The sequence below is a fragment of the Convolutriloba macropyga genome, chromosome 1, assembly GCF_964194025.1.
Source record: "Convolutriloba macropyga chromosome 1, txConMacr16.3, whole genome shotgun sequence".
NCBI lineage: Eukaryota > Metazoa > Xenacoelomorpha > Acoela > Convolutidae > Convolutriloba > Convolutriloba macropyga.
The window spans coordinates 67,574,059-67,600,946 of record NC_134468.1 but is presented as its reverse complement, the minus strand read 5'-3'; the positions used below and the strand labels follow the sequence as shown (position 1 = coordinate 67,600,946).

The 26,888-nt window shown below is 36.3% G+C and overlaps 1 protein-coding gene across 1 annotated transcript in view; it reads right to left on the bottom strand.

The window, feature by feature from the left end:
• Window positions 1-9,716: 9,716 nt before the first annotated feature.
• The window catches only part of LOC142341841 (dynein heavy chain domain-containing protein 1-like), a 37,810-nt gene continuing 20,638 nt past the window's right edge, over window positions 9,717-26,888 (bottom strand). The window contains exons 4-14 of the mRNA XM_075393105.1: window positions 25,414-25,558; window positions 24,624-24,782; window positions 23,419-23,855; window positions 19,950-20,227; window positions 16,019-16,150; window positions 14,458-14,588; window positions 13,895-14,060; window positions 13,186-13,300; window positions 12,696-12,832; window positions 10,454-10,732; window positions 9,717-10,040 (exon numbers count right to left, since the gene is read on the bottom strand). Coding sequence (XP_075249220.1) covers window positions 9,756-10,040; window positions 10,454-10,732; window positions 12,696-12,832; window positions 13,186-13,300; window positions 13,895-14,060; window positions 14,458-14,588; window positions 16,019-16,150; window positions 19,950-20,227; window positions 23,419-23,855; window positions 24,624-24,782; window positions 25,414-25,558 — 2,264 coding nt within the window. The 3' untranslated portion in view covers window positions 9,717-9,755. The remainder of the gene's footprint in view (window positions 10,041-10,453; window positions 10,733-12,695; window positions 12,833-13,185; window positions 13,301-13,894; window positions 14,061-14,457; window positions 14,589-16,018; window positions 16,151-19,949; window positions 20,228-23,418; window positions 23,856-24,623; window positions 24,783-25,413; window positions 25,559-26,888) is intronic.

Below are 26,888 nucleotides of genomic sequence, written 5' to 3'. Positions count from 1 at the left end.
GTCGGAGTCACGATAGCGGAAGCCCGCATCTTGTTGTGCCTTGTTCATCGCTGTCTCAATTTCCAGATCGCTTCTCTCAGGATTGACCCATCCAGCGTCATCGAGGTAGTTGTCTACATGAACTGTATCAGCATCTAAATAGTGATTAATAATTTTTTCATATGTTAAGTTTAAACTTGATGGACATGTGCTAATATTGCGCAAAGGAGTATTCACCAGACGACCAAAATGAGCTTCAAACGGAGTTATCTGTCTTGTTTTCTGTCTTGTTACTCGTAAGTCAGAAATTATTTGTTTAATTGCTTTAGATGTTGAAAACGAATCTTTATTTTCAGTTATCATACAGGATAACCGCCGTTTAATTGTCTGTATCATTCGCTCCACTAATCCAATTGCTCTTTGATCTCCGACCGGCGCGTCGAGAATGTTAATATTATTTTCATTACAGTATTTTGTAACTTGTCTACTTACTAAACAAGTGGCTTGATCTAAACGGATTGTTCGCGGAATTCCATGAGTATAAGCGTAATTGCGGAGAAATTTTACCACATTTGTCCCATTTGCATGTTCAAAAATTCGAGCTATCGGATACTTTGAATAACGATCAATGCATGCCAAAAAGTAAATATCTTTATCTTTGTCATTTGTTATTGGACCCCCAAAGTCAATTTGAATTTCTTCATTTGGTTCTTGACAAGCCTTATGCGGATACCATTTAGATTTTGGTATAACAGGTTCTAAATTCTTACCAATGTCTGTACACGGAACGCAATCTGATGCTTTGGCTAGAATTTCTCTATGCATATATGGCCACCATGCATACTGCGATAGTGAAATCATGCCCCAACTACCAGGGTGGGTCATGTGAATGGATTCCAGTACCGCTTCCTTTATCGAATTGGGTATAGCAACGCGCTCGTCAACACACAAGCAACCGGACCTCACGTGAAGGTCCTTCCAAAACGAATGTATGTAAGGGCTGACTTCTTTACAGCGGTTCTCGTCGTCTTGGAGGACACAATCTCTTATTTCCTTTAATACTGCGTCCTTACTTGTTAGAACCGCTAGGAATGATTTTGTAAAGAGTTGATTTAAATTACTTTCAAAGATTTCCTCTTTGGACAATTCAATGTCTTGAATTTCGGGTGATGATGAAATTGGGGTATGAATGTTAGGGCTCGTGCTAGTTGTCGCTATTGGGGTTGATTGAGTGCGGAAAGTTACTTTGGGAGCATTAGTAGGAGTTGGGGGGGTTAGATTGAGGCACTTCTTTTGCAGACATTATTATGTGGTTTACTTTATTTTCTGCTTTTGCGGCTAAATTACAATCAAAATTATTTGACTGGATTTGCGATGCGGATGCAGTAGTGTTTTGAATCAATTGATATGCACGGCAATTGAAGTTAGAAATGAATTCGGAATTGTAATTGTTTACTTGTGCTCGAGTAATGAGTGGATTAATTGAGGCATTTGAATTATTCGTGCTAATTTTAGCAGGTTTGCAAAAGTGGACGCGCGTCTTGTTTACTTGTTGCTTATAATTACTGGTTATGTGCCGCTTTTGGAAAGGAATTTTATTCGCGTGACTAAATAAAGATGTAATTGCGTCGCGAATACGGGAAATTGTTGCTACCAAGAATTCCTCATCGTATTGATTGACACTTTTAGCGTTTTGATTTGGTTGTCGCGAAATATAATCAACTAAGCCCATTCTAGTACCAGGAATATGTTCGATGTTAAAATCAAATGGTAACAAACGATCAATCCATCGTGTTAATCTACTGTTGTAGGCTTTATTAGAGCGGTGTGATTTTAAGACTGAAAGAAGTGCTCTGTGATCTGTTAAAACTGTGAAAGTCTCCCCAATTAGATAATATTTAAAATATTCAATGGCCCAAACCACCCCAAGTAATTCGAGTTCATTTATACTATAGCGTTCTTCATTGCTATTAAGAAAACGAGATGCAAAAGCTACTGTTTTCCACCCTTCACAATCTAATTGTTCAAGCGCAGTGCCTAAGCCTTGGCGGGATGCGTCGCATTTGATTCGCGTTTCCAGTGTTGGGTTAAAATGAGTATTTTCTGTAGCGTTTGCAATTACAGTTTTGATGTGTTCAAAATGCAATTGATGATTTTCATTCCAAATAAATTTTTCGTTTTTCTTTAATAAGGGCCGAAGAGGGTGGCATACTTTGGCAAGATTAGGTATAAATTTGCTTAAATGATGAACGCTACCTAAGAATGACCGTAATTGTTTCAATGTTTTTGGAGCTTTGATTTCCGCAATTGCCGCTGTTTTAGATTCTATAGGTTTAACACCACTTTGTGAGAATGTGAAGCCAAGCCAAATTATTTGATGTTTTGTGAAGTGGCATTTGCTTAAATTAATTCTAAGGTTATCCGCTTCGAGTTTTTGCAGACATTTGTACACGTATTTGAGGTGCGATTCCTTGGTGCCTTTGCTAACTACAATTATGTCATCCAGAAAACAGTATGTGTTAGTCAGCCCAACCAATGTGTAATCCATTGCCTTTTGAAACTCGGCCGGTATATCCGTAAGGCCATAAAATCCCGTTTTAAAACGATACGTACCTGTTGCTTCGCCGCAAATGATATTAAAATTAAAATGACGTGCGGTATCCGGATGCAGTTTTAGTTGGCTATAGGCATATTTTAAATCGATCGTTGAAAAATAGATATTATCTCCCAGATTTGAATTAGTAATATGTTGTGAAATTGAATCGATAAGACTATCTATATTTGGCATTTGACACTTGTTTTTGTGGATCGCTTTATTTAATATTTTTGAATCAAGAGCTAATTTTACAGATTTGTCATTTTTGACCGTAATGACAATGAGAGAAATGAAGTTTTTATCCGAGCATTCTTGTAGTTTTGCAATGTGTCCTTGTTCAGAAAGTTTCTTTAGCTCAGCGGATACTCGGTCTAATAAGTTTATAGGAACACGGCGGCCTTTTTGGTGTGATGGGGTGTAATGTTTGTGGAATTTTGAACGAACTGTATGTACTTTGGACTTACCAATTCTGAAGATTAGGTCACGATAATCAGTAGCAATCTGTTTTTTGATTGGGCAATATTCTTGACCTACCTGATTGATTGTTATATGATTATTTGACTGTTGTATTGAGAGTCCATGAGCTGGAAACAAATCTCTACCCAATAGAGAACGATGTCCATCCGCCACTACTTGAATTTCTATTGGATTCGCGTACCAATTGCTGCTTTGAATTGAAGTTTGGAGAATGCCCACCGTATGAATAGGCTCGTTTGAAAATGTTTTCAATTGTTTAGGATTCGCTTCGCGTATCGACTTCGATTTTGAGTCATGGAAAATGATGGAGTTAGCCAAGGATTCATTTATTATTGTGCATACGCTGCCCGAATCCACCAAAACATTTGCTGATGTATTGCCGAAAATTACAGGAATATTGATTGCGTCCACCGAAGTTGTGGAATCTGTTGCAGATACTACTGCTACACAATTATCTTCATCTGAAGAATAGTTTGACTCCAAATCAGGATGAAAATTGACCGAAATTTGATTGACATCTTCATTTTGATCATCCTTTTCTACGTTTTTGACCCGCGGCTTAGGTTTTGGGTACGAATTGGGATCTTTAGGTTTGCGACAAACCTTTGCGAAGTGGTTTTCAATACCACAGTTATTGCATCTTTTTCCCCGAGCGGGACATTTATTACGGTGGTCAGAGGTCCAACTAGATCCACAGAAATGACAGGTTGTAGGCTTTTTCCGTGCTGTTGTATTCATATTGGAGAAAGGGGTAGCATTCGCGATGCGCATCCGTTGCACTTGGTTAACAGTTGAATGTGACTCGGTTTTACTTGCATTCATTTTTAGTTGGTTGAGCGTACCCATCTCGATATTAATTGCTATTGCCAATGCTTTTTCCGGGTCTACTGTTTCTTTAGGAAGCTCCTTTTGAATGTCTTCATTTTGCATGTTCGCGATAAAGACGTCCCGGATGATAGTGTCTCCTTTATCTCCTAGATCACAGTTTTCTGAAAGTTCTTTGAGATGTCCATAGAACTTCTCAATAGGTTCTCACTTTTGCTGTTTTCGTGTGAGGAAGAGGTATCTATTGAGGGTTATATTATGGATCCGAATGAAAGTTGTATTTAGAACATCCCAAAGATCCTTCGTTGAAATTGTTTCGAGATTGACGGTCGAATTCTTTGAGTTGAATACGCGCCGCCCTTCCATGCCTAAGCTCAAGTACATCAAAGAAGATGCTTTCCGATCACATAACTTCCACGGTTTGTCACCGCAAAGTATGCCGACTGCTATAACACGTTGACACTGATTTTTCCACGCTGTTTTTGCTTGCTCATTGCGGGTACGTCGGTCTCGCTCTGATTGTGCCGTCGGGTTGTCAACTGCGTCCTCATATGCTGGTGAGGCAATAGAACATGTTCTGGAGGGTCCACCAAGAGGAGGTCCAATTCAATTCCTTCTCGGGCGAAGATTGCGAGTTTCAATTGTATTCTCAAATACTCCCAGCGAATTGGGGGTTCTAGTGTCGCCTTTTCCCAAAAGGGTTGAATTCCAAGTGGGGATTTGCCACTGTCCTTTGTCGCTGACTGCGCCATGTTATACTTTATCTTAGTGAATAGTTTAGGATTCGCGTTGCGAATACTTTGTCTCAAGAATGTGTAGGAATTGCTGAGCGAATACACAAATAATTGTGTTTTACGAATTCTGATTATTGGAAACGCAGTGCGAATCCACTGCTAAGTTTAAATCAGGAATATGAAGAGCGTTTGCAGAGTAACTTGAATTCAGACTGACTAAGTGAGATTATGATTACTTATAATAAACGAGCTTGAACAAAATATGAAATAATTTAGTAGACTAACGGGAATATTAATATAGGTGAATAAATAGAAGTCATAACTTTTAGTTATAAAAACACATGATATAGTTATAGATATAGAGGATAACTAATTTAGTACACATAAAGGTTTCGATATATAATTATGTATCCATACGTATCACAGAATTCCACAAATTTTAATTTTGCATAGAAATCCACAGCCAAATATATTTCAAGAAAATTTTTAGGCATTTGCCGTATCATCAAAACAACCTATTAATTTGCAATTTCAAACGCTTCTTGTTTATTGAAGTAATAGGTCGAAGCGAGATGAAAATGCGTTATTTCAAATGCAGTATTCTGTGTTACTGGAGATGACTAATAAGTTATCAAGAAATGATTTTACCTTTTTTGTATTTGAATATATTTTTTAAAAAAAATAGTTTTGTAGATTTGACAAAGAAGTTTGAGTGGGAGCGGGGGATGGGGGTGAGTGGGTTCAATAATAGAACGGTCCTTCACACCATGGAATTGCGAAACGGTTTTGGTGAACTGCATTCTTGGATACTGGTTAGGCGTAAGACTAAGAGAACTTAATGCCCTGCGAGCGTTACCTGTTATTCCAGTTTTTGTGGACGCAAATTCAAATGACTCAGACGAAAAGTCGGTCAATTGAAAAACCACAGGACAAATTTAAGTGCTACAAACTTCGTTTGAGAGCACCTACCAAGATTAACATTTGTATTTTTAATTGCTCTCAAACGAAGTTTGCAGCAATTCTATTAGTCCTGTGGTCTTTTTATGCAATTTCTATGAAAGCATTTTACAATATTTTAAAAAGTTGTGCTTTTACGAGCCTGGTAACTATCGTCCATACCAAAAACATTATGATTGTCTAGAGTATTTGAGGCAGCATTAACTATCAGAAAGGTTTTTTTAAATTGTAATGGAATTATTAGCCAAACACAGAGCAGTTTTCTTAAAAGCGTTCAACAATGGATGCTCTTGTGCATACAATAAAAAGTTTGTGAGAAATCAAATTGGCAAAAAGTTTTTTGGCTGCTGTTTTTCTTGATTGATCAAAAGTTTTCTATTCTTTCAAGCAGAAAGCCTAACTGTTGTGAGCACTAACAGCCATCTATCACTAGCATCTATCAAATTTTGTGTTTTTTTGTTTGTTTTTGTTTCATGAAATAAATCTACATTTTCATCTTTATTAATTTGTCCATTAGAAGAACGCAGAATTTAATCTTAAGATTATGTTTGTATTTCACTCTTCGTGTACCGCAGCAGGCTCGTATGCAATAGTTGAACTTAATAATGAGATCAGTAGGTTTTGATCTGTGCACTTAGTTTGTCGCTGGAATTTCAAAAACAAGTTATCAAAATATAACCTACTAACGTCAGCTTAATTGCTCTCAAACCATCTTTGACCGGTTGGCTTCGGTAGTAAACAGATGGGACTCAGAGATGCAAGCATTGCGAAAGGGTTCAACTGATTAGAGGGTAGTTCTGGGAGGGCTGTACGAGAGGGGGTTCAAATTGCCAGATGGAGAAGGGTGAGTGGAGTGGGGGGTGGTGGGTAGGGTCAAACTCTAAAGAATAAGAACAGTCCTTCACACCATGGAATTGCAAAACAGTTTTGGTGAACTGCCTTCTTGGATACTTGTTAGGCGTAAGACTAAAAGAATTAATGCCCTGCGAGCGTTACCTGTTTATCCAGTTTTTGCGGAAGAAAAGTCATATGACTCAGACGAAAAGTCGGTAAATTGAAAAACCACAGGACAAATTTATTTGCTACAAACTTCGTTTGAGAGCACCTACCAAGATTAATATTTGTTTTCTTTAATTGCTCTCAAACGAAGTTTGCTGCAATTCTATTAGTCCTGTGGTCTTTTTATGCAATTTTTATGCAAACATTTTACAATATTTTAAAAGTTGGGCTTTTACGAACCTGGTAACTATCGTCCATACCAAAAACATTATGCTTGTCTAGAGTGTTTGAGGCAGCATTAACTATCAGAAAGTTTTTTTAAAATTGTAATGGAATTATTAGCCAAACACAGAGCAGTTTTTTTAAAAGCGTTCAACAATGGATGCTCTTGTGCATACAATAAAAGGTTTGTGAGAAATCAAATTGGCAAAAAGTCTTTTGGCTGCTGTTTTTCTTGATTGATCAAAAGTTTTCAATTCTTTCAAGCAGAAAGCCTAACTATTCTGAGCACTAACAGCCATCTATCATTAGCATCTATCATATTTTGTGTTTTTTTGTTTGTTTTTGTTTCATGAAATAAATCTACCTTTTCATCTTTATTAATTTGTCCATTGGAAGAACGCAGAATTTAATCTTAAGATTTTGTTTGTATTTCACTCTTCTTGTACCGCAGCAGGCTCGTATGCAATAGTTGAAATTAATAATGAGATCAGTAGGTTTTGATCTGTGCACTTAATTTGTCGCTGGAATTTCAAAAACAAGTTATCAAAATATAACCTACTAACGTCAGCTTAATTGCTCTCAAAACATTTTTGACCGGTTGGCTTCGGTAGTAAACAGATGGGACTCAGAGATGCAAGCATTGTGAAAGGGTTCAACTGATTAGAGGGTAGGTCTGGGAGGGCTGTAGGAGAGGGGGTCCAAATCGCGAGGTGGAGAAGGATGAGTGGAGGGGGGGGGTTGGTGGGTGAGGTCAAACTCCAAAGAAAAAAACAGTCCTTCACACCATGGAATTGCAAAACAGTTTTGGTGAACTGCCTTCTTGAATACTTGTTAGGCGTAAGACTAAAAGAATAAATGCCCTGCGAGCGTTATCTGTTTATCCAGTTTTTGCGGAGGAAAAGTCAAATGACTCAGACGAAAATTCGGTAAATTGAAAAACCACTGGACAAATTCAATTGCTACAAACTTCGTTTGAGAGCACCTACCAAGATAAATATTTGTATTTTTAATTGCTCTCAAACAAATTTTTCAGCAATTCTATTAGTCCTGTGTTCTTTTTAAGAATTTTTTTGCAAACATTGTGAAAACATAGTCCAATTTTTTAAAAAGTTGGGCTTTTACGAGCCTGATAACTATCGTCCATACCAAAATCATTATGCTTGTCTAGAATATTTGAGGCCATCATTACCATGATAAAACGAATTTTTTATTTTCTAATAGAATTATTAGCCAAACACAGCTGTTTTACTAAAAAACTCTCAGCAGTTGATGCTTTTGTGCTTGCAATAAAAAGTTTGTGAGAAATCAAATTGAGAAAAAGTTCTGTGGCTGCTGTTTTTCTTGGTTGATCTAAGTTTTTGATTCTATCAATCATAAAGCCTAATTATTGAGAGCAGTTTCAATTTGGCTAACAGTTTTGTATCTCAGAGCAGACAAAAATTTTTAGTAAGCAACACTCATTCCGATGGAAATGCAGAACGAGGTCTACCTCAAGGGACAGTACTTGGTCCATTTCTTTTTCATTTTTTATCGACGACATTTTTTTGACAACTGGTTTCAGCTGGTGAAGAACGAAACATTTTGAAATCATTTAGTTTTCAAAAACAAATTTACAAAATAATCTGTCTTCTGTGAACAAAAACAGAAAAGAGATCCGTATATTATGTGTGTGCGACAAAAATTAATCAGCAGTGAAATTCGTTAAATAAATGAGAAGTGCATCTTGAAGTGGTTTCGTTCCCAAGAGAATGCCAAGCATCTCCAGAAAAGAAAGGGTATGTATACGGACTTCGCAGGCATCTATCATAAGCATCTATTTCATTTTGTTTTTTATTTGTTTTTGTTTCAAGAAATAAATCTACATTTTCAACTTTATTTATCTGTCCATTGGAAGAACGCAGAATGTAATCTTAAGATTTTATTTGGATTTCACTCTTCTTGTACAGTAGCAATGCTCATATGCTATAGTTTAATTCATTGATGAGATCAGTAGGTATTGATCTGTCCACTTAATTTGTCTCTGGAAATCCAAAAACAAATTATTAAATTATTACCGACTAACGTCGGGTAATTTGCTCTCAAACGACCTGCAAATGGTTGGTTTCGGTAGTAAACAGAGGGAACTCAGAGATGCAAGCATCGTTAAAGGGGTCAACAGATTAGAGGGTAGGTCTGGGAGGGCTGGACGAGAAGGGGGTCCAAACCGCCAGGTGGAGGAGGCTGAGTGGGGGAGGGTAAATAAAAATCCACAGGACTAATTTAATTGCTACAAACTTCGTTTGAGAGCCCCTAACAAGATTAATATTTGTATTTTTAATTGCTCTCAAAAAATAGTTTGTAGCAATTATATTACTCCTGTGGTCTTTTTATACGGTTTTTTGCGCCAATTTTATGGCGCGAAGGGCTGTTCTTAGTATTGATAGTTTGACCTCCCTCCCTACTCACACCCGCTCCCTGCCCCCATTTACCCCCAATCCCAACCGTAACCCCCCCCCCCCCAATCAGTCGACTCCCTCTCAATCCTCGAATCTCTGAACCCCAGCTCAGTACTACCGGACCGCTTTCCGGTCGTTTTAGAGCAATGCGCCCGATGTGGGTTGTTTATTACATTTAACCTTACAAAAACATACAATGTGTTGTGTTGAGAAATGAGATTGAGTTGCTTGTATTCAGGGTGTCTAATCGTGTACGAGTGCTTTCCTTCTAACGTTAGTGTTCTAAAAAATTATCGGGTATTTAAATTGTACGATTGTTTTAATGCATTGTTGTGAAGTAAAACAATTGCCTGTTTTATCCAAGCTGTCTGATTTTTTTCTGTTCGCTTGGATGAATTAATTTTCAAATATCGGGAAGTTTTGAGATGTAAAGTCTCACATGCTAAAGAATTTTCAGGATTCTAAGTGAAACTGTTCTCGTATAAAAACAGATTCCTGAAGAATTCTAACTTTTAATATAGAAAATGAAATTCACGTGGTCTGTAAAAGATTGAGATTGGCGCCTGTTAGATCATACTGAATTAGTTCATTTAAAGTTTTCAAGTCTATTACTTCATCCTTCTTGGTCGCTTTTTGCACCGCTTGTCGCCATGTTTTTCTGTCGTTGCAGGCTTCTTGAATGAACTCTATGACAGGCAAAAGATCTTTCATGTAGTCTATTTTGGATAGCATTGCTAACAAGATCTGATCGTTTTCCGGGAGGTAATCTTTCAAGTCCTTGATCGCTTCTGACCATTGCGTCAGTTTCGTTCTCACCTGAAGCATTAAAAGTATTTTAACACAAGAAAATCTTCTTTGTTTTCGCTGAAAAGAGAAATCAATAAAAAAGTTGTTTTGATTTCTTATAACAAGTGTTTTGGATAAAATGTTTGCCAGTTGATGAGAAAAAGTGATACCCAAGTAACTTGCCAGGTGATTACTTGGTTGACCAATGCTACGTATTTTCAAAAAGCGCATATATTATGTTCCTAATAGTGAAAAGAGTCCTGAAATATCGTCCAAATAACGACAGAAGTCAACCACGATGACCATGTGGTATTAAATTGGATGGAGCCCCCAGTACTCTCTTTAGAATTGTAGAATTAGTAGCAGTGACTTGTCAATTTATTTTCAGCTCCTTTTAGAGGTTAAAAAAGTTTGAAGTTTTATAGGAGTTGATTAAAATCAACCTTGTGTGTCTTGAGGAGTCTGAACTGGAAGTGTTTCCACTCTAGAGTCATTGAATCAGCCACTTGGAGGAACTTCCACAGATCCCTTCTAGCCTCCACCTGCTTGTACATGTCCCACAGAACCCCTGCATCCAACAGGTTTCCATTTACTCCACCAATGTTCCCTCCACGTCCACCCACACTGCTCTGGATGCTGTTCTGGTGGGAAAGAATGGGCTGGGACTTGGGGGTACTGGCTATACTTCTGCTGCTATTGGGCGCATCTCCGCCTCTTATGATCTGTAGTGAAAAATTATATGTAAAATTACCAAATTTATCAAATTCGAAAACCCGTCATGATAGTTAGAAAAGAACTGAAGGTTTAATTCCAGAGTCGAGGTCCCAGTTTTATGTCCAGACAACAGGTTGTCTGGGGTAGGGAGTAACCACTGACCTTTTATAAATGGTCTGGAAGAATTTTTGTTGTCTGAAAATGGTCTGATAATAAGTCTGGATGAATGAAAAAGTAGACATCACGGTTGCATTTGTAACGACTAGGGTTAGCATTTATAATTGAGAATCAAATTATTTCTTAAACAGACGACCGCTGGGTCTATTTTAATAATGCCAGAAACGGATGGCATAAACTTCACCGCGAATATGAAAATCTGTTTTAGTTGCCCGGACTATAGTCTCATAGTAAATCAGTACTGATTCATCATATCCCAATAGTAAATCGTCAAATCAGTGCCTTTATCATGCTATCTCAATAGTATCTTTTAGTGTATGACTTTGCAGAATAAGGCCATTGTCTTTTTTCATGATTTTTTAATGCACATTCCGTTTTTGCAAGTTTTCACTGATCATGAGAAAACCGGTAGAAATTTTTGAAAATCGCTTTGAATTTTCGAGCAACTCACACATGATCAATCATTTCGGCGTGGGTAACGCGTGGAAATCCAGGGTTAAATCAACAAATAACAGTGCTCGCGCAGTCCAACACCAGTTAAAAACCAGTCGACAACCAGTCTACAACCAGTCTACAGCCAGTTTCAGAATTTCAACTTGTCTTTTATTTCAGGTAGTCATGAAACCTCGCCTCCGCATATATAAACTCCGGCAGTACGCTCTGTAACTTTTCGCAAGCCTAGCGACTGTATCCAGAGGTTTTGCGACTTCCGGCAACTGCTGTGATGTGTCTATACCTTCGGAAGGTTCGAAATTTGACGGGATCCCCCCGAATGAAGCAGGCTGCAAGTGATTAGAGCTCCCACTAGTCGTTCGAGAGCTATTCTTCCGACGTTAGTCGGTTTACGTTTGGTCTGGCCAAGGTGGCCAAGCTCGGTCTGGCCAATACCGGTCTGGAGCCCCCAAGTGGGTCTGGCCATGATATCATCCATTTTATCTTGTTCTCTGTCACGCTACGCTCTTTACTTCAGGAGAAAGGAACGTGTTTTGACACTACTGGACGTGTTCTGACAACTGGACGCAACTTGGCCCGTCTCTCCAGGATGTTTTATGTGTTCGTGATCCCTTCAAATCTCTGACCTGTGGAAGGTGTGACATCGTCACAGTAGCCACTGATGGTCGTCAAATCTCTGGAGTATGTCGCCGTGATTCAGAAAAGTTTGCTGGAACTTGCCAAAAGTGTGTTAGAGCGTGATCCGGACAGTACTCCACAAGATATCTCGCAAAGAATGTTAAACAAAGAAAATTCTGAAACTGCAAATTTAAGTGTAATTTTTTATTTCCAGATCATTTTGGAGTGAATTCATTTGTACAATTCACTTTTTCCTTGCCCTTTTTTTCCAAGTTTTTTCCAGATCCGTAAGAATCGGCTGATCTTTTCTCTGTCCTTTTTTTCTCAGTCTGTGAGATTCGCTGATAAGGCTTTTTACAAAATGAAAAATTGCACTGCGCATGATAAAATAGGTCTTTTCGGCTGTTCAGAGACTTTTAAGAGATGCAAATTTTTTAGTCTGATTTTTTGTCTTGACATAGCAAAAAGTGACATGATCAGACTATGGCAATTATAAAAATACAGAATTCAGATTTCATTATTCATTGCTGATTTACTCTGGTACTATGATCCGGGTGCTATACTAAAACTCAAGTGGTCAGTAAATATAACTGTCATCTAGAATTGGCAGCTTCGGTCAATGATCAAAGCATACAAGTCGGATATTCACGAAATTATGCAAATAGTAGTGTTTACGAACGACTAAAAAAGAAACTATGCTCAGTTGATATAATGCATGAGCACCTCGAGGTACTTGGCTTCGGCCACTCCCAACTTGACAGCGTAGAGACACTTGTCTCTAATGGAGTCCAATTGTTTCACATTTGCTGTCGCCTGTGCCAATTCACCCTCTTCGTTTTCCATCAATTGAGTGAATTGTTCTGAAATTCAATTGAGGTGCTAAGTACCACTTAAACATCATCATCAATACATGAAGAATGTCATACAAATGCGGTTTCAAAAGGTTTGGTCACGTTTATTTAGCTATGAATCAAATTTAACTAGATTATCGGTAACTTCTAGGGTGTTTTTAGTATAGTATTTGTGATTAATAAATGCAGGTTTTTGAGTTTTGAGGTTCCATGGTTTTTGAGTGTAGTCTCAATCCTTCCAAACTTTTACCAATTTATTGATCTAAATAGGAGGAGTGACGAAGACACCCCTCACCCCAACTTAAGGTGGTAACAATATTTCAGTAAGGTTTGTGGAGTTTGTTAAGTAGTCTTGCACTCACCTGTTTGTGACTGTTTGAGTAGTTCGTGTACCTCCTCCTGTTTCTTCTGGAACTCGTCTCTCACCATCACCTCCATCTCAAGTCGTTTCTTCCTCACAAACTCAGCCGCGTTTAGCTGAAAGCCACCAACAACATCTATCTATCTCAGCATTGTTGATCAAATCTCTGAGAATCTCTTGTTATCGGGACCTTGTTATCTTGTTATCATTTTTAAATAATAGTAATTAAATTTCTAAAAACCAAAATCCAAAAAAATGAACTGAAACATACTAAATGTGAAAAAATCAATCCCTTAATTCAGTAGGTGATAGGAGAAATTAACTTCCTATTTGCCAAGTAAATATGAACCAGGTTTAGGCCGAGACTTATTGTACTGGGCAAGTCTTATTACAAATCTAATATCATTACTGATTCAGAACAGTGATCAGGTCATTTTTGACACTTGTGAGACTGAATCCAATTATTGGCCAATGACTACAGACAGTTCGAAGTGGATGCAAAACACTTCTTACAGATTCTTCTTCTATCAGATCTATTCTCTCCCCCCCCCCCCCCCCCACCGTGTATTTTCTGACCCCCAATTACAAATTATGTGTTGTTATATAGCACGTTATTATGTAAAAATAATGCACGTGCGCCTGGGGATCATAAAACAAATAGTCCTACTAAGCTGGGGGGGGGGGATACTTTGCTCTATGCTCTTACGCACCTGATGCTGTTGAGCGATTTGCAGTTTAAGTTCAGCGTCCTTCATGGCCCCCACCTCCTCTTCTGCCAGAGCCCTGACACAGGCTTTGATTGTGTTCAGACATGAGTTGGCGTGATCTAATTTAGGTTTTGCTTCATTCAACTGCAGTTTGGCATGATTCACTTCACTGTAAAAACAAGAAAACTGAAAACAAGTAAAAGTGATGAAAGTGATCAGCAAAAACCTGAGAAATTATGGACAATAAAGTTATCGTGTTTCCTAACCATTTTCGAAATTAACACGTGTACAGAATTTGATAAAAAATTTAGGGAAAGTCCTTGTTCTATTTTTTCGGAATAATGGAACCAATTTTATTCTAAATAGTCGGGAAATTAATTGTACGAAAACAAAGTGTGAGTACATATCCATATAACAGGATTCAAATCCCATCGAGGAGTTTTTCACAGTGATGTGACTAAATTCCACTGTTATTTCCGCCATTTAATTGGAAAATACTCTTAATTTCACCTTTAATTTGGAGTGATGGTAATGAGACTTTTTTATTACAAAGAATAATTGTGTACCTGAGATAGCCTGCAAATACAGCTACTCCCATGTCAGAGGAGGGCATGCTGAAGAACTCTGTAATGAGAGAGGCTTGACCAATCAGCTCACTACACGTACCCTTTGCAATCGCGGACAATTCAGTGGACACCTCAACACGGAACGATATTCAATGAAAGTAATGACTATGCGGATGTCTTCAGCACCCAGTGCACTTTTAGGGAGAAAATTTGCATGAGTTACGTGTGCTTGTTAAATTCGGGTTAAAGTACCCTGCCGCGACTATAAGCCCATGTTGAGAAACTATTTTTTATTAAAAGCAGGTCGGCATAAGTCGCCTATCAATTGACTTACGCTTTACCTATATGCATGTCTTTGACCATTGCTCGGTCAAAATTGGTAGAACTCACCAGGGCTGACAACCAGAGTATTCAATTTTTCTCAAACAAAGTTTGAAGAAATTATTGTAAACGTGCGTATCTTTTATGCAAAATTTTTGCTTGACTGTTTATGCGCTTTTGCATTTTCGCTTCCAAGTGACTTTTTCACGCTTAGAAACCTATTTTGAAAACAGACAAAAACAAGCATTTTTTTACCGAATTTCAAAAGTAGGATGGCACCACTTTGTCTTACGAATCTTTATGAACCTATTGACTGCTGAGTAACCTGGGTGAACGTAAATTCATCTGCTGATTGACCATGTCCACTCACCCAAAATTTACCTTAATTTCGTTAGTTTTTACCTTAAATTTACATGAAAAATTAAGGGGGCACCACCTGAACTTTTACCTGAACAAACCTTAACTTACCTGCTTAAAAACACCTTAAAATTTAAGGTAAATTTACCCTAACTAAAATTATTTACCTTAAAAATTCAGGTTAAAATTAAAGTATTTTTCAGGTGAATTTCAGGTATTTTTTCAGGAATTTTTACGTTAGATTTTAATGTAATTTTTGCAAGTTTTTAAGGTACATTCCTGTAATTTTACTTTAACTGTTCAGGTGTGTTTTTCAGGTAAATTTAAGGTATGCTCAGTTAAAAGTTCAGGTTGTGCCCCCTTAAATTTTCAGATAATTTTCAGGTAAATTTAAGGTAAGGTAAGTTCAGGTACACCCAAAAGGCTGTCAAACGAAACCCGCACGCACCTGAACCCCCCTCCCCCCGCCGTTTTCAGTATTCAGTGTGCCACATCCAGCTTATTATGAGCGTTGTTTTAACTAATGAACTGGCGCCATCATGTTTTTGACATGTGTAAGGAGTTCATTATTATTGAAAATTTCAAAGTTTCCACTTCACACTGATTCTACGCTGGAAAAAGGCTGAACATTCTGAAAAGTTGTTTTCTTTCTCTGGGCATAATGTCGAATTTTTCGAATTAAATATAGTGCTTCAGTACTGGTTTTACAAGTTAGAATTGAAAAACTCTGGTTCAGCATTGAAATACTCAAAATCAATCCTGACCGATCGAAGTCAATATCACAACAAACTTGGGGTCGAATAAATTTCGTGAGAGCCACATTTTTTTTCAATTACTTATTGAAGCAAATTTTGCCCTCCCAATCCAATGTGCCCTTTGATACCTGTTCTATGAATTGGTTTAGTCTCGGAACCATGAGTACATGGACGCAGTCCTGCTTGATCTTAACCAGGAGATTCTGTGATGTCCACTCCAGATCCATCGTCGTCTCCAGTTGTTCGATCCACGATTTGGTCTGCACAGTCATATCAAACATAGGAACTATATCACTTACACAGAAACAATTCTTAATGACAATACAATCCAAAAAGATTCAGTACGAGATTAACAAATGAGATATGCATCAGCTGTTGTTCATGTCAATGTGCTGCTATATAACAGCCATTCTGAAAAAAAGAATGTAAAACTGCTATTTTGTTATGTGTCAACGATCTCAGTTTTCTTTTCACATTATAGGCCATTGGTGCGATAGAACGGTACAAGAAGTCTTTTAGACTCTGCTGCACTTATAAAAAATGTCCTGCCAAATATTCAAAAGTTTTACAACCATTGTTGAAAATGTTGACGATGTTTTGGATTAAAACTTGACAGATTTTGCATTTGCTGTGCAAGATATGATATAAGACTTACTTAGAAGACGGTTGCTCTAATTCGACAAATTTGTTTCTAGAGAAACTTACAGAGAAAGTACTAACATTCTGAGCAATAAAATCGAGTTTCTCATTTCTCAAAATCAAAGCTTGAATAGTTGTCCGAATATCAGTGCTTTGGCAGTTATATATAGCAAAAGATAAATTTTTACGACATTAGGATTGTTAAAATCTATGAGTTTTAAATTCAGAATTTTCCACAAAAAAGTTCAAAAAGTAAAACTGCAACTGTGCGGTGCCTTAATAATGATAGTGGTATAAGAGAAATTTCGAAAATTTTTGTGGACCCACTGAAACAAAACATGAAACCTCTGATAATAAGCATATTAAGGAATGGAATCTCAAACCGGAAAAGTTGCTATGTTTACAACAACAGGAGAAAACGACTAGCTGGAGAAAAAGGCATTTAATCTGGTTAATTAGTTAATTTATATACAAAATTAAAAAAATTATCAATTAGTGCTAACAAAAATTACTGATATACACCAATTAGAAAAAAACGACATCATGAAAACGTTCAAACAATTCTCCATACATCATCGCAAAAGATACCACTTTGTACTTGGCTTGGCTGGGTGAATTTGTTTCCCGCTCAATAGGGGGCACCACTTCTAAAAACTATGCAAAGTTTTCGCCTTCAATCCGAACCATAAATCTGAAAAAACTTTTTAAAGAAAAATAGATTTTAGAAAAGGAGGCTCGCTAATGCGCGTTTGCGCTTATTGTTCTCAACTTTTTGACTTAATTGTCTACAAAATGAAAAACAGAAAGAAAGCTCTCAAAAATGCACACTTCCAAAATAATGAGTAATTTGTCTTAAGTGCAAACCCATAAAACAGTTATTTACTGTCGCATCGGAGAGGCGATGATAACTGCTATTAATAAAACTACGAGACAAGAAAAGCCAAAAAACAACAAAACGTCAATTCCCGCCTAACTCGAAACTTGTCTATAAATTAAAATTCAATAGTAAAGTAAAAAAAAAATCCGTTAATACGTAAACTCAAAGATCAAATTGTACTCCACCTAAAAGCAGATGTGACCTATCCTAATTAAATTTGTGACAAGTCATGAAGTACAAGAACAAAACAGGTGAAGTCAACCATCAGCTTTCAACTACACATACTAGATAGAGAGTTTTGCATTCTATCGGAGCCGTTGGGAGCATTCATTAGCGAGAAAATATTAAATACAGAATGCAATATTGGAGAACCAATAAAATTTGACATTGATAAGAATAGGAGAAAAGACAAACAGTGGAATCAATTCACAAATGTAACTAGCAATGGCGATCGAAAATTAATATCTATTTTTATACAGGCGCTCATAAAACTCAAATGGCAGCAGATAATACCAGAAAAAGTCTAACTAGTATCAATTAAAATTTCATTTAAAGTTTAATTAGAATCAATTAAAGCACTTGTATGTCTCCTGATAACATGTGGGACCGGTCCTTACTGACACTAGATGACAAGTAGACAGAAGAAGATTAAGTGATCGAAATTTAAAAATAAATATATATTTTCGAAAGCAATTTCTTAGTAAAACACAATTAGCTGAAAACCCTGAATAGGCTCTTTTATACGTCCAAAGAGGGAGCCATTGAGATCTCTCAATGTCCGGACATTGTCATAAGACTACAATGGATAATCTAAAAATCAAATATTCAGTTGAAAGTCGGGAGAAAATGTTGTCGAAGTTGCTAAAACCATGAAATATTCATTAAAGCCATTAAAAATGATTAATTGCTCTGATCATAAAAGATAATGGAAGACGTCATCAATGTTGTATTATAACATGAAAACAAAAATAACACACAACTGTGCAAATATGTAACGAAAAAGTTTGACCAGTTAATCAGGTCACAAAAGGTCTACCAAAAAACCAAAATAACGGAACTACAACACCACGAATAAACAACAATTAGGAAATTGATGAAAAGTTTTCTCTAGAAAGAAATTGTGAGCTGTGTTTACCTGAGAGACTATGTAGCAAATTGTCAGAAAGGAGATTTTAAAAAACCGCCAAAACTCAAAAAAATTATGTTCTTCAAGAGAAACGTTTTCAGAAAAATTTATAAATTATATTTTCAGTTTTAGTAAAGCAGAAAAAACATTCAACTTCATGGGAGGCCAATGGTACCTCGAATTAGCGCAGACTAGGTCTTAAGGCAACAAATTAACGGATCTTAAACCCCACAAACAATGCTGCAAAACATTGTTGAAGCCTCTATAAATATAAGCGATCACTTGAACCTGATGGTAGAGGTCAATACTAAGATAAGATACAAGTTGTCAAAAAAAGAAGAGAGCAGAGTTCAAGAGGTTGATCAAAATTTTCAAAATCAAAAAGTTCAAGGTCATCAATACTATTGGCAATGTACTGAAGTCCTATAATCCTATTTGTTTGTCTCAAACGGAATCCATTGAGACCTGCCATTATCCAGAATGTTTGATAGCACTGCAATAGAGAAAGACGTTTACGCGAATTCCAAAACTTTCGATGATTTTTTTTGTAAGAAAACGGATTTAAAGTCTTTATAATCATACGCTTTTCACTCAATCATACTGTATGTACACATGCGTTTTCTACAAACGCCATGTGAGCTGTTAATACGGCGATAGTTCGACAATACGAAACATTGGATTCCATTTTTGATTAAATAAAGGCTGAATTTTGAAAAATCATCAATTTTTAAGCTAAACTATTGGATCAAAATAGTCAGCAACCCTTTTATTTGTATTTAGGCAAAACCAATAGCACTATTGTTATTAAAACTAACAAGTTTCTGCAGATTCAACGAAAAATCGAGCAAAAGATTTGTTACTATTATTAAAAAATTTTTAAATATATTAGCAAAATTGACAAAATTTTAACTAAAAATTCCGGAATATGTGAATAAAAATAACGCAAATTGGTCTAATATTCACAAAAATTTAAACCACGATAACTCGCTCTAAAAAGCGAAATTAAAAAAAAACCTTTTTAATTCCAGTAACGACTGCCAATCTTTTTCATTAACGACTGCCAACTTTCCGACAGATTTGTTCCCAAAAGTTTGGCTATCTTTTTGGTTACTCAGCTTTTCTTTAAAATTTACAGACTACTGTCCAGTTTGAAGATCAAGATCATAATGAACTCTGATCAAACCATCGTTTAGCGCATACGGGGAAATTTGATCTGAAATTAGAGGGTCTAAACATCGATTCGAACGCACATGACAATGGTCTGGATACAGTCTGGTCAAAATGTCCTGAATATATGTTTTGGGCAATAGTCTGGATATAGTCTATTGGTCAAGGTCGCACGAAAAATGGGACAGTGGTCTTTATTGAGTCTGATCAGCGATAACTTTTGTCTTAAATCTATAATGAAGCTTTTTACCTGATTAAGCATCTGCTGTATCTCTGGCAACTCTCTGGACATAATCTGTTCCATGCTCTGACCATCAACACTTCTTATGAACTCACATATAGGAACCATCCAACGCGTGTCTTCACAATACTCCAGGACTGCCCTGGACGATTCTTCCCAGATCTTTGTGACGTCACTCAAGATGCCTTGCACAATTTCATCACGCTCTAGTTTATCCTGCAAGTCGGTTTTGGTTAGAATGTCAAACTGGCCGATAAATCCGTCAGCAACTATCTCCAAACCAGAGCCTGAAACATGCGACATTGTGAAGTGTGGGTTGTCTGTCTTTGATGTGACCAGTTTCGTTTTATGTGTATGGCGGAACGCTATCGATATTGAAAATTGGAGCTGCTTGTAATATCCAAGAGTATTTTGATGAAAACCTTTAAAAATCAAAAAAAGGAATTTAGTTCTGTAGTTTACAGTAAATGCGATTGTTTTGAAAATTGATGAAACTGTTAAAAATAACTGTAAATAATCTCATTTGTACAACACGGCTCAAAATAATCATTTATTTTCAACTAAAAGGTGAATGTGCTTATCGAATATCATCCCGCTGCGTTAGTGCGTTTGTCCCTAGTTTGTACATTTTTGTATCCGCCCTGGTCGAAACTGGGTTAATCTTTCAAAAAGGATGTTAAGCTTTCAAGATCTTGCAAGACAATGTTAATCTTGAAAAGTTCCTCAACTAGGTGTTTTCTTATAATCCAGACCCCAGCAGTTTTCTACAGAGCTATTTAATATGAAATCTCATTAAACACGCAGTAAAAAAAATAAAATGGAAGAGAACTGGAAACAAAAAATCAATGCTTTGAGTTTAAAAATTCCAATTTTCCAGTATAATTGTTTGACTTACTCATGAAAAGAACAAAGCTGAATTACTCATGAAAAGAACAAAGCGGATAGCGCTAGAAAAAATACTTGGAGACTCGCTGATTGGAATTGGCGCATAACGTTCCGCCCCTGCTCATCAAAATTCTTGTCTTAATTGTCTAACAATTGAAGGAGAAGAAAAAGAAATGTTCATTTAAAAAAAATTGATTTTTGATAGATTCTTAAAAAAAGACGTGTATACAAAAAAGGGTTAGTCTATAACTTCTTTTTTTTTCACCTATTAAAAAAACAAAAGACGTCAGACTTGACATCATTTCTAATGCAATATTGTCAAAACAATTTTATCGAGTTGGCAATTAATTTTACCAAACAACAAACAATGAGGTCAGGGAATCAAACTCTATCCCATTTTCCAACTAAGTCGAAAACAGTCGAAACTAAATCGCAAACAGTCTTTCATGTAACAAATTCATTATCATCAAGCCTGCCATTGATTTTTATTGGATTCAAATTCTCAATTTAGACTTATAGGTGATTGCAAAAATCAATTAAATTACCTCTTCACTCACTGATAAATCTAATCTGAGAATTACAGAAGAATTATGAGAAAAGGAGAATTATCAGAACGATTGACAACAGTTGAAAGTTTTGGAGAATTAGTGGGCAAAATGATATATTCAAAGCGTTAACAACTTCCAACCATTTATTGCTGGAAAATAACAAGAATCGATTCTCCTTTCGATTTATTAAGAAAGCAACAAAACTATCACCACTGAATCTGAATAACAAAAAACCGAAGGCAGATCCATAAATTTCAACCAAACTTCTCAAAAATATTCATTTTTTGGCCAGTAAGATAAACTATACATTGAAATCTGTCACTTGTTTGAGTGACGCTTCATCGTATGGCTGGTCACGCCCTTTTTATTATTGAGACTAAAAATCTTTTAAGAAAACAGCATTTACCCTCAGATTGTCAATAATTCCGTTTTTGCTTAAACACAAAAATAGAAATCAACAACAAAAACCAAAGAAAAAGAAACAACCGCAGGAACAAAAAACCAAGTATTGTCAAATCCTGAAATTTTTCCAAAATTTACGAAATCAATTAGCTTCAAACAACTGTCAACGTAGAAGTAAATGAAAGGCATAAACTAATTGAAAACATAATTTAGATTCGCATGTGCCCCAATATTTGACTATAAACAGTTTAGTTGATGGAATTAAAGAGCAAGAAAACAAAACTATCGATAAAACGGTCAAAAATCAGACTTTACTTAATTTTTTTGGGAAAAAATACTGTAACAGTCATAAAAGTTTTGAACTTTGAACTAAAATAATATATAAGGCTCACTCATGGCACTATTGCAGTTGATGATATTTTTCATTACCCATAATGTGATAAAACGACAGAGAAAAAACAATTATAGTCAAAACTCAAAAGTTCAGCAAATAGTTTCAAGGTAATCAATTATGAACTATTCACTAAAAAAACCTATAGGTTCATTTAGACCTTGTTAAAAAATCAATTAGACTTTGTCAGGCATGAGACTCAGCAGTAAAACAACATAAGGAAAAAAATTGGGCCAAATTTGCAAATTTGCAATGAGAAAAGAAATGAAAAGTGAAGTCAATTAGCTGCCAGTGAACGAAATTGTTCGATAAGAAAAAATCTCGATTCAAGTCATAACTGTTTTAGTTTCAAAAAAGTCACGACGAGACCAATAATAGTCCGGCATTCTTTTTGCGGCTAATAAAACACCAAAGTTTTGAAAGTAATAATTTAATTGAGCCAAAAATAACTAAAAATGTGAAAAGAAAGACTTTGAAAAGGTGAAATAATTGCAACAATTTTAAAGCCTCGATTACTCCTCGTGAAGGACAAATTTTTTAAACAGAAAATGACTCAATTTTATACTCTACACTTGACGTGCTTTCTAGTGTGACCACTCACAACTCTCTACGATAAGTAAATCGGTCGGCCAAAATTGACTGAACAAAAGAAAAAACCCAATTTGTCATATACATCCTCCCCCACTAAAAGGGGGATCGGAATAAAAAGTTGCTATCAATTTATTGCAACGGATTATAAAGTTATCACAATGGAGTAGATGCATTGAACAAACAAGTATAAGTTATATTTTTTGCGCGATATGTTACCAGAATCAAACTCTTGCAGTTGATTTATAGGACAACTTGTAATCATTATTGGATCTTTTCCGTTTGTACCCCCAGTTTAGTGGGCGCATATTACTTGCACCCCCCCAGACGCAGGTGCCATATTTTTACATAATGATTTACTATGTAAGGGCACGTGCTCTGTAAATGGGGGTGGGGTGCTTAACGTACTGGGGAAGAGGCTTAAACGGAAAAAATCCTCAACATTTTTTAATTTTATTTTTGCAATTAGAAGCTAAAACACAAGGCACAAAGACTGCTTCATCCAAAAGAATGCCTTGGTATAGCAGCTACACACTATAGGTCATGAATCTGAAATTGTAATTTTAGTTGTCTCGATACTTATAGAACGCTTTGTTTCCGTTCAATGTTGAATATTGTTAAAATCATTCAACAAACTTTTTTAGTCCATATCTAGAGATCTTACCCACGGACAGATTAAGAAGTGCTTCAGACATCTGGGATCTCGACATGACAGACAAGTTGTCCAAGTCGCGGTCCAAGCTGGCACTTGGGCGATGCAAATTGGTCGCTGTCGAACCTCCCATTTGGCTGCTTGTTGCCGTGAAGGCCTTGTTTGCGTGACCCTTTCTGGACTTGACCCCTTTGGCAAGGTCTAGAATCGGGTTTACAGTTGCTCCGAAAGGCGAAGTTATCTCAGTGATAGCTCTGATAACTCTTGTTATTGATTCGGTCATACATGTACTGACTTGGGCTATTGAGGGCTCAACTTGGGGCTTGCAATCAAGATCAAAGGTCAGGTCGATTGAGAGATAGGGTTTGATTCCCACTTTCTCTTTAGCAACGTCATCTTTGTGTGAATAAAGTTCAAGCATCTTTTTGGTGAATGTCTTCAACTCACGTCTAAACAATTTGTAAAAAAAAAATAATTACAACAATTAAATTCACCTAAAAACCTTTAGGAGCAAAGTTCTATACTTTTTATTGTTCATCATTTTCGGCTTGAAGTGAACTGTTGTTCTCAGAAGCCTAATTTTATCAACATAAAAAATTTGCTAACGAGCGAAGGTGTTTAATAAGTCAAAAACTATTTAATTTCCGAGCAAAATAATTTCCGCGCAAATAAATATTATTTTGGTCCACAATTTTGTACATAATTGTTTTTGTAAATAGCGTACTCATGCCGCAACAACTAATTTCATTATCAGAGCGAAAAGGACGTTCCTCGAAATCTGAGACTGAGATATATCCAAGCTGCAATACATAACTAGTGATATCTCACATAGTTTCATTCTGTAACCCTGTAAAATGAGCGCTCAAAATTGGATGCTTCAGATTTAAAAAAGTTAACTAAAGATTTGAATCCGCTCATCACTATGGAAACTAAAAAGTACCACATTCTTTGTTTTCGGCCGATGTTGTTTCCTAAAAATTAGGTTCCATTAATTTTTTTGTGAATTCCCTATGAGCAGACGACAAGTCCTATCAATAAATTTTCACTGGTTGGTGGAAAAGTGCTAATTAGCGCCTGATGTGTATATCGATAGAGGTTTTATGGAATAGCTTTGACGAATCAATCGAACTCAATTCAAGGGACTTCAATTAGGGTTCTGCACTACATTATAATGTATAAGCGAGCATTCATTGACCAAAACTTTTTGAACCCCAGACCTTGTGAACGCGACAAGACATTCGGCCACGTATCTCTCGAACAACTGGACGAAGTTGCCCAATTGGAGGGCTTCCTTCCTAGCCGAGAGAAGTCTGCGCTGATTGTCTTCTGAAACCACTTTCTGCTGAGACAGACTGGCTTTCACGTGCGGTTTTGGCCTGCAACAAAGGAAGTGATTAAATCAACACACAAAACAATATCCACCCATGAATGATTTTGAAGGAATACATCACACCACCTCGACCCTTTAGAGCAGATTGTTGTAAAGTGTTGTATGTTGAAATATAGTGCATGCTATAGTATCCCACCTCTGTCCCTCTTCCGTTTAGTTATGACTATTTCAAATTGATCTCATTGATGCTTATACACAGCTTTAATAAAAGTCTACATTAATTGTAAATCCTATTACACCAAAAAGATCGCTACAAGTGCTCGTTCGTTCTTCTGGCTGCTTACAGTGTTTGCATAAATTTAAATATTTCATTTTTACAGCGCTTAAAAATTTCTATTTGTATTGGGACGAGGTTAATTTTAGAAAATTTGAATACTGCGCGCAAAAATGACCCGCTTAGTGACAAAAACTCTCAAGAAAATACTATTGCCCAATCCAATTTCTTCTGCGGTTTTTCGACCAGGAAAAGTTGCATCATGGTATTTTAGGTCGAGTAAAATTCTAGATTTATTTTAATCGATTAAAGTTTTTTTGTAGAAACAGTTTTGGAGAATTATGATCTTTTCATAGCGCAGTCGAGGTACTGACTAAAGTAACAGATTTATATTTAGACTGACTTGTTAGAAATCTTCTGCTCGCATAACTCCAGTCTCTCTAAGATTTTATCTCGTGTCGTGTTGGCAATGATCGAAGAGTAATCGTAAAACTTCTTGAGCACTTTCTGCAGAAACACTCCCTTCGTCTGCACCGCATCCTCGAACTCTGTAATCAACAATATTACAACTGATAACCATCGCTTTCAAAAATTATGATCTAAAAGGTCTCTTAGACAGCAGTTATATGAGAATGTATTCACGACAAGAGACATGAGCAAAGCATACGACCGCAAAATGTAGAAGAAAGTGCGGATTTTTTTGCAGACATAAATTGTTTTGCAGACAAAAGAAGAAATGGAATCTGTGGAAGAGGACAATAATTCATCATGAATGTGGCACTCTTTGGGATGCATTCAAAACATAACAATTTAACATAGTAAATGAAGCAAGGAAATCTGTAAATAATCGATATGAACAATTGTAACGTTTTTGAAAACCAAAAAAGTTTTTACAAACGAAGAATTTCTAACGTTTTACAAACGAAGTTGTTCTCCAATAAAAGTTCAGTTAAAGCAAGTGAATTTTGATACGGCTTGTATGGTTTTCATAAACGTTTCCAGCAACATCTGCGTCAATTATGTTCCAAACAAGTCTCCGTTTCGATAAAAGTTGCTTTAAAATTGCCTTGTTCAATTGGATTCGGATGCTGACTTTATGATGTTCATTCAAGTATCCTTTTTGTTGGCTATAAGTTGTTGACCATCTTCGACATTGCAGGAGCACTAACTTGAAACTTGAATCAACTCCCAGAAAAGGCTTTTGTTGTCTTAATTTTTCCAGAAAATCTTAGAAAATCTTATTTTCTCACAAAATAAGATTGTTTGCGAGAAATTTTGCGTGTTTCATGAAATATACAAACATTTCCGTCGCTGCAGGGGCGCACATTATTTTTGTCAGGTACAAAATACTCTCTGAAAATATGAAGAGCTTCGTCTAAACCTTAATACATTAATTTAAAAAAAAGCACATAATTTTTGTTGTCAAATTAAATATTTATAAATTTTTGTGAAAATTTTTGGTGGAAATCTGGGGAATTTCTCTAGAAATTTGGATAGATTTTCTAAAATTATTTTGAACTCAAAATTTTATTTTCAACGCAAAGTTTTTAATTGTGATGAGAAAAAAACACGAGGTTTAAACTTAATGGTTTATTTGTCTTTTTTTCTGCAAAAGTGAGCAGTTTTGTCGCACTTTCTCTTGAAATGCAGAACACGAAAATAAAAGCTTAGTCAAAACCATAACTCTCCTCTTTTTCGTGATTTAGCGCAGAATATCTCTATCAGTCAAAAAATATGCTGCACGTAGCTTCTTGGTATCAAAATGTCGTAGAATTAATATCAATCAAGTATTTCAGAATGGTAGACTCTGGTTGCGTTATTCTAGTGACAAAATTTCCGGTCTTTTAGTAGATAAAATTAATTCGAACCTGTTAGAAA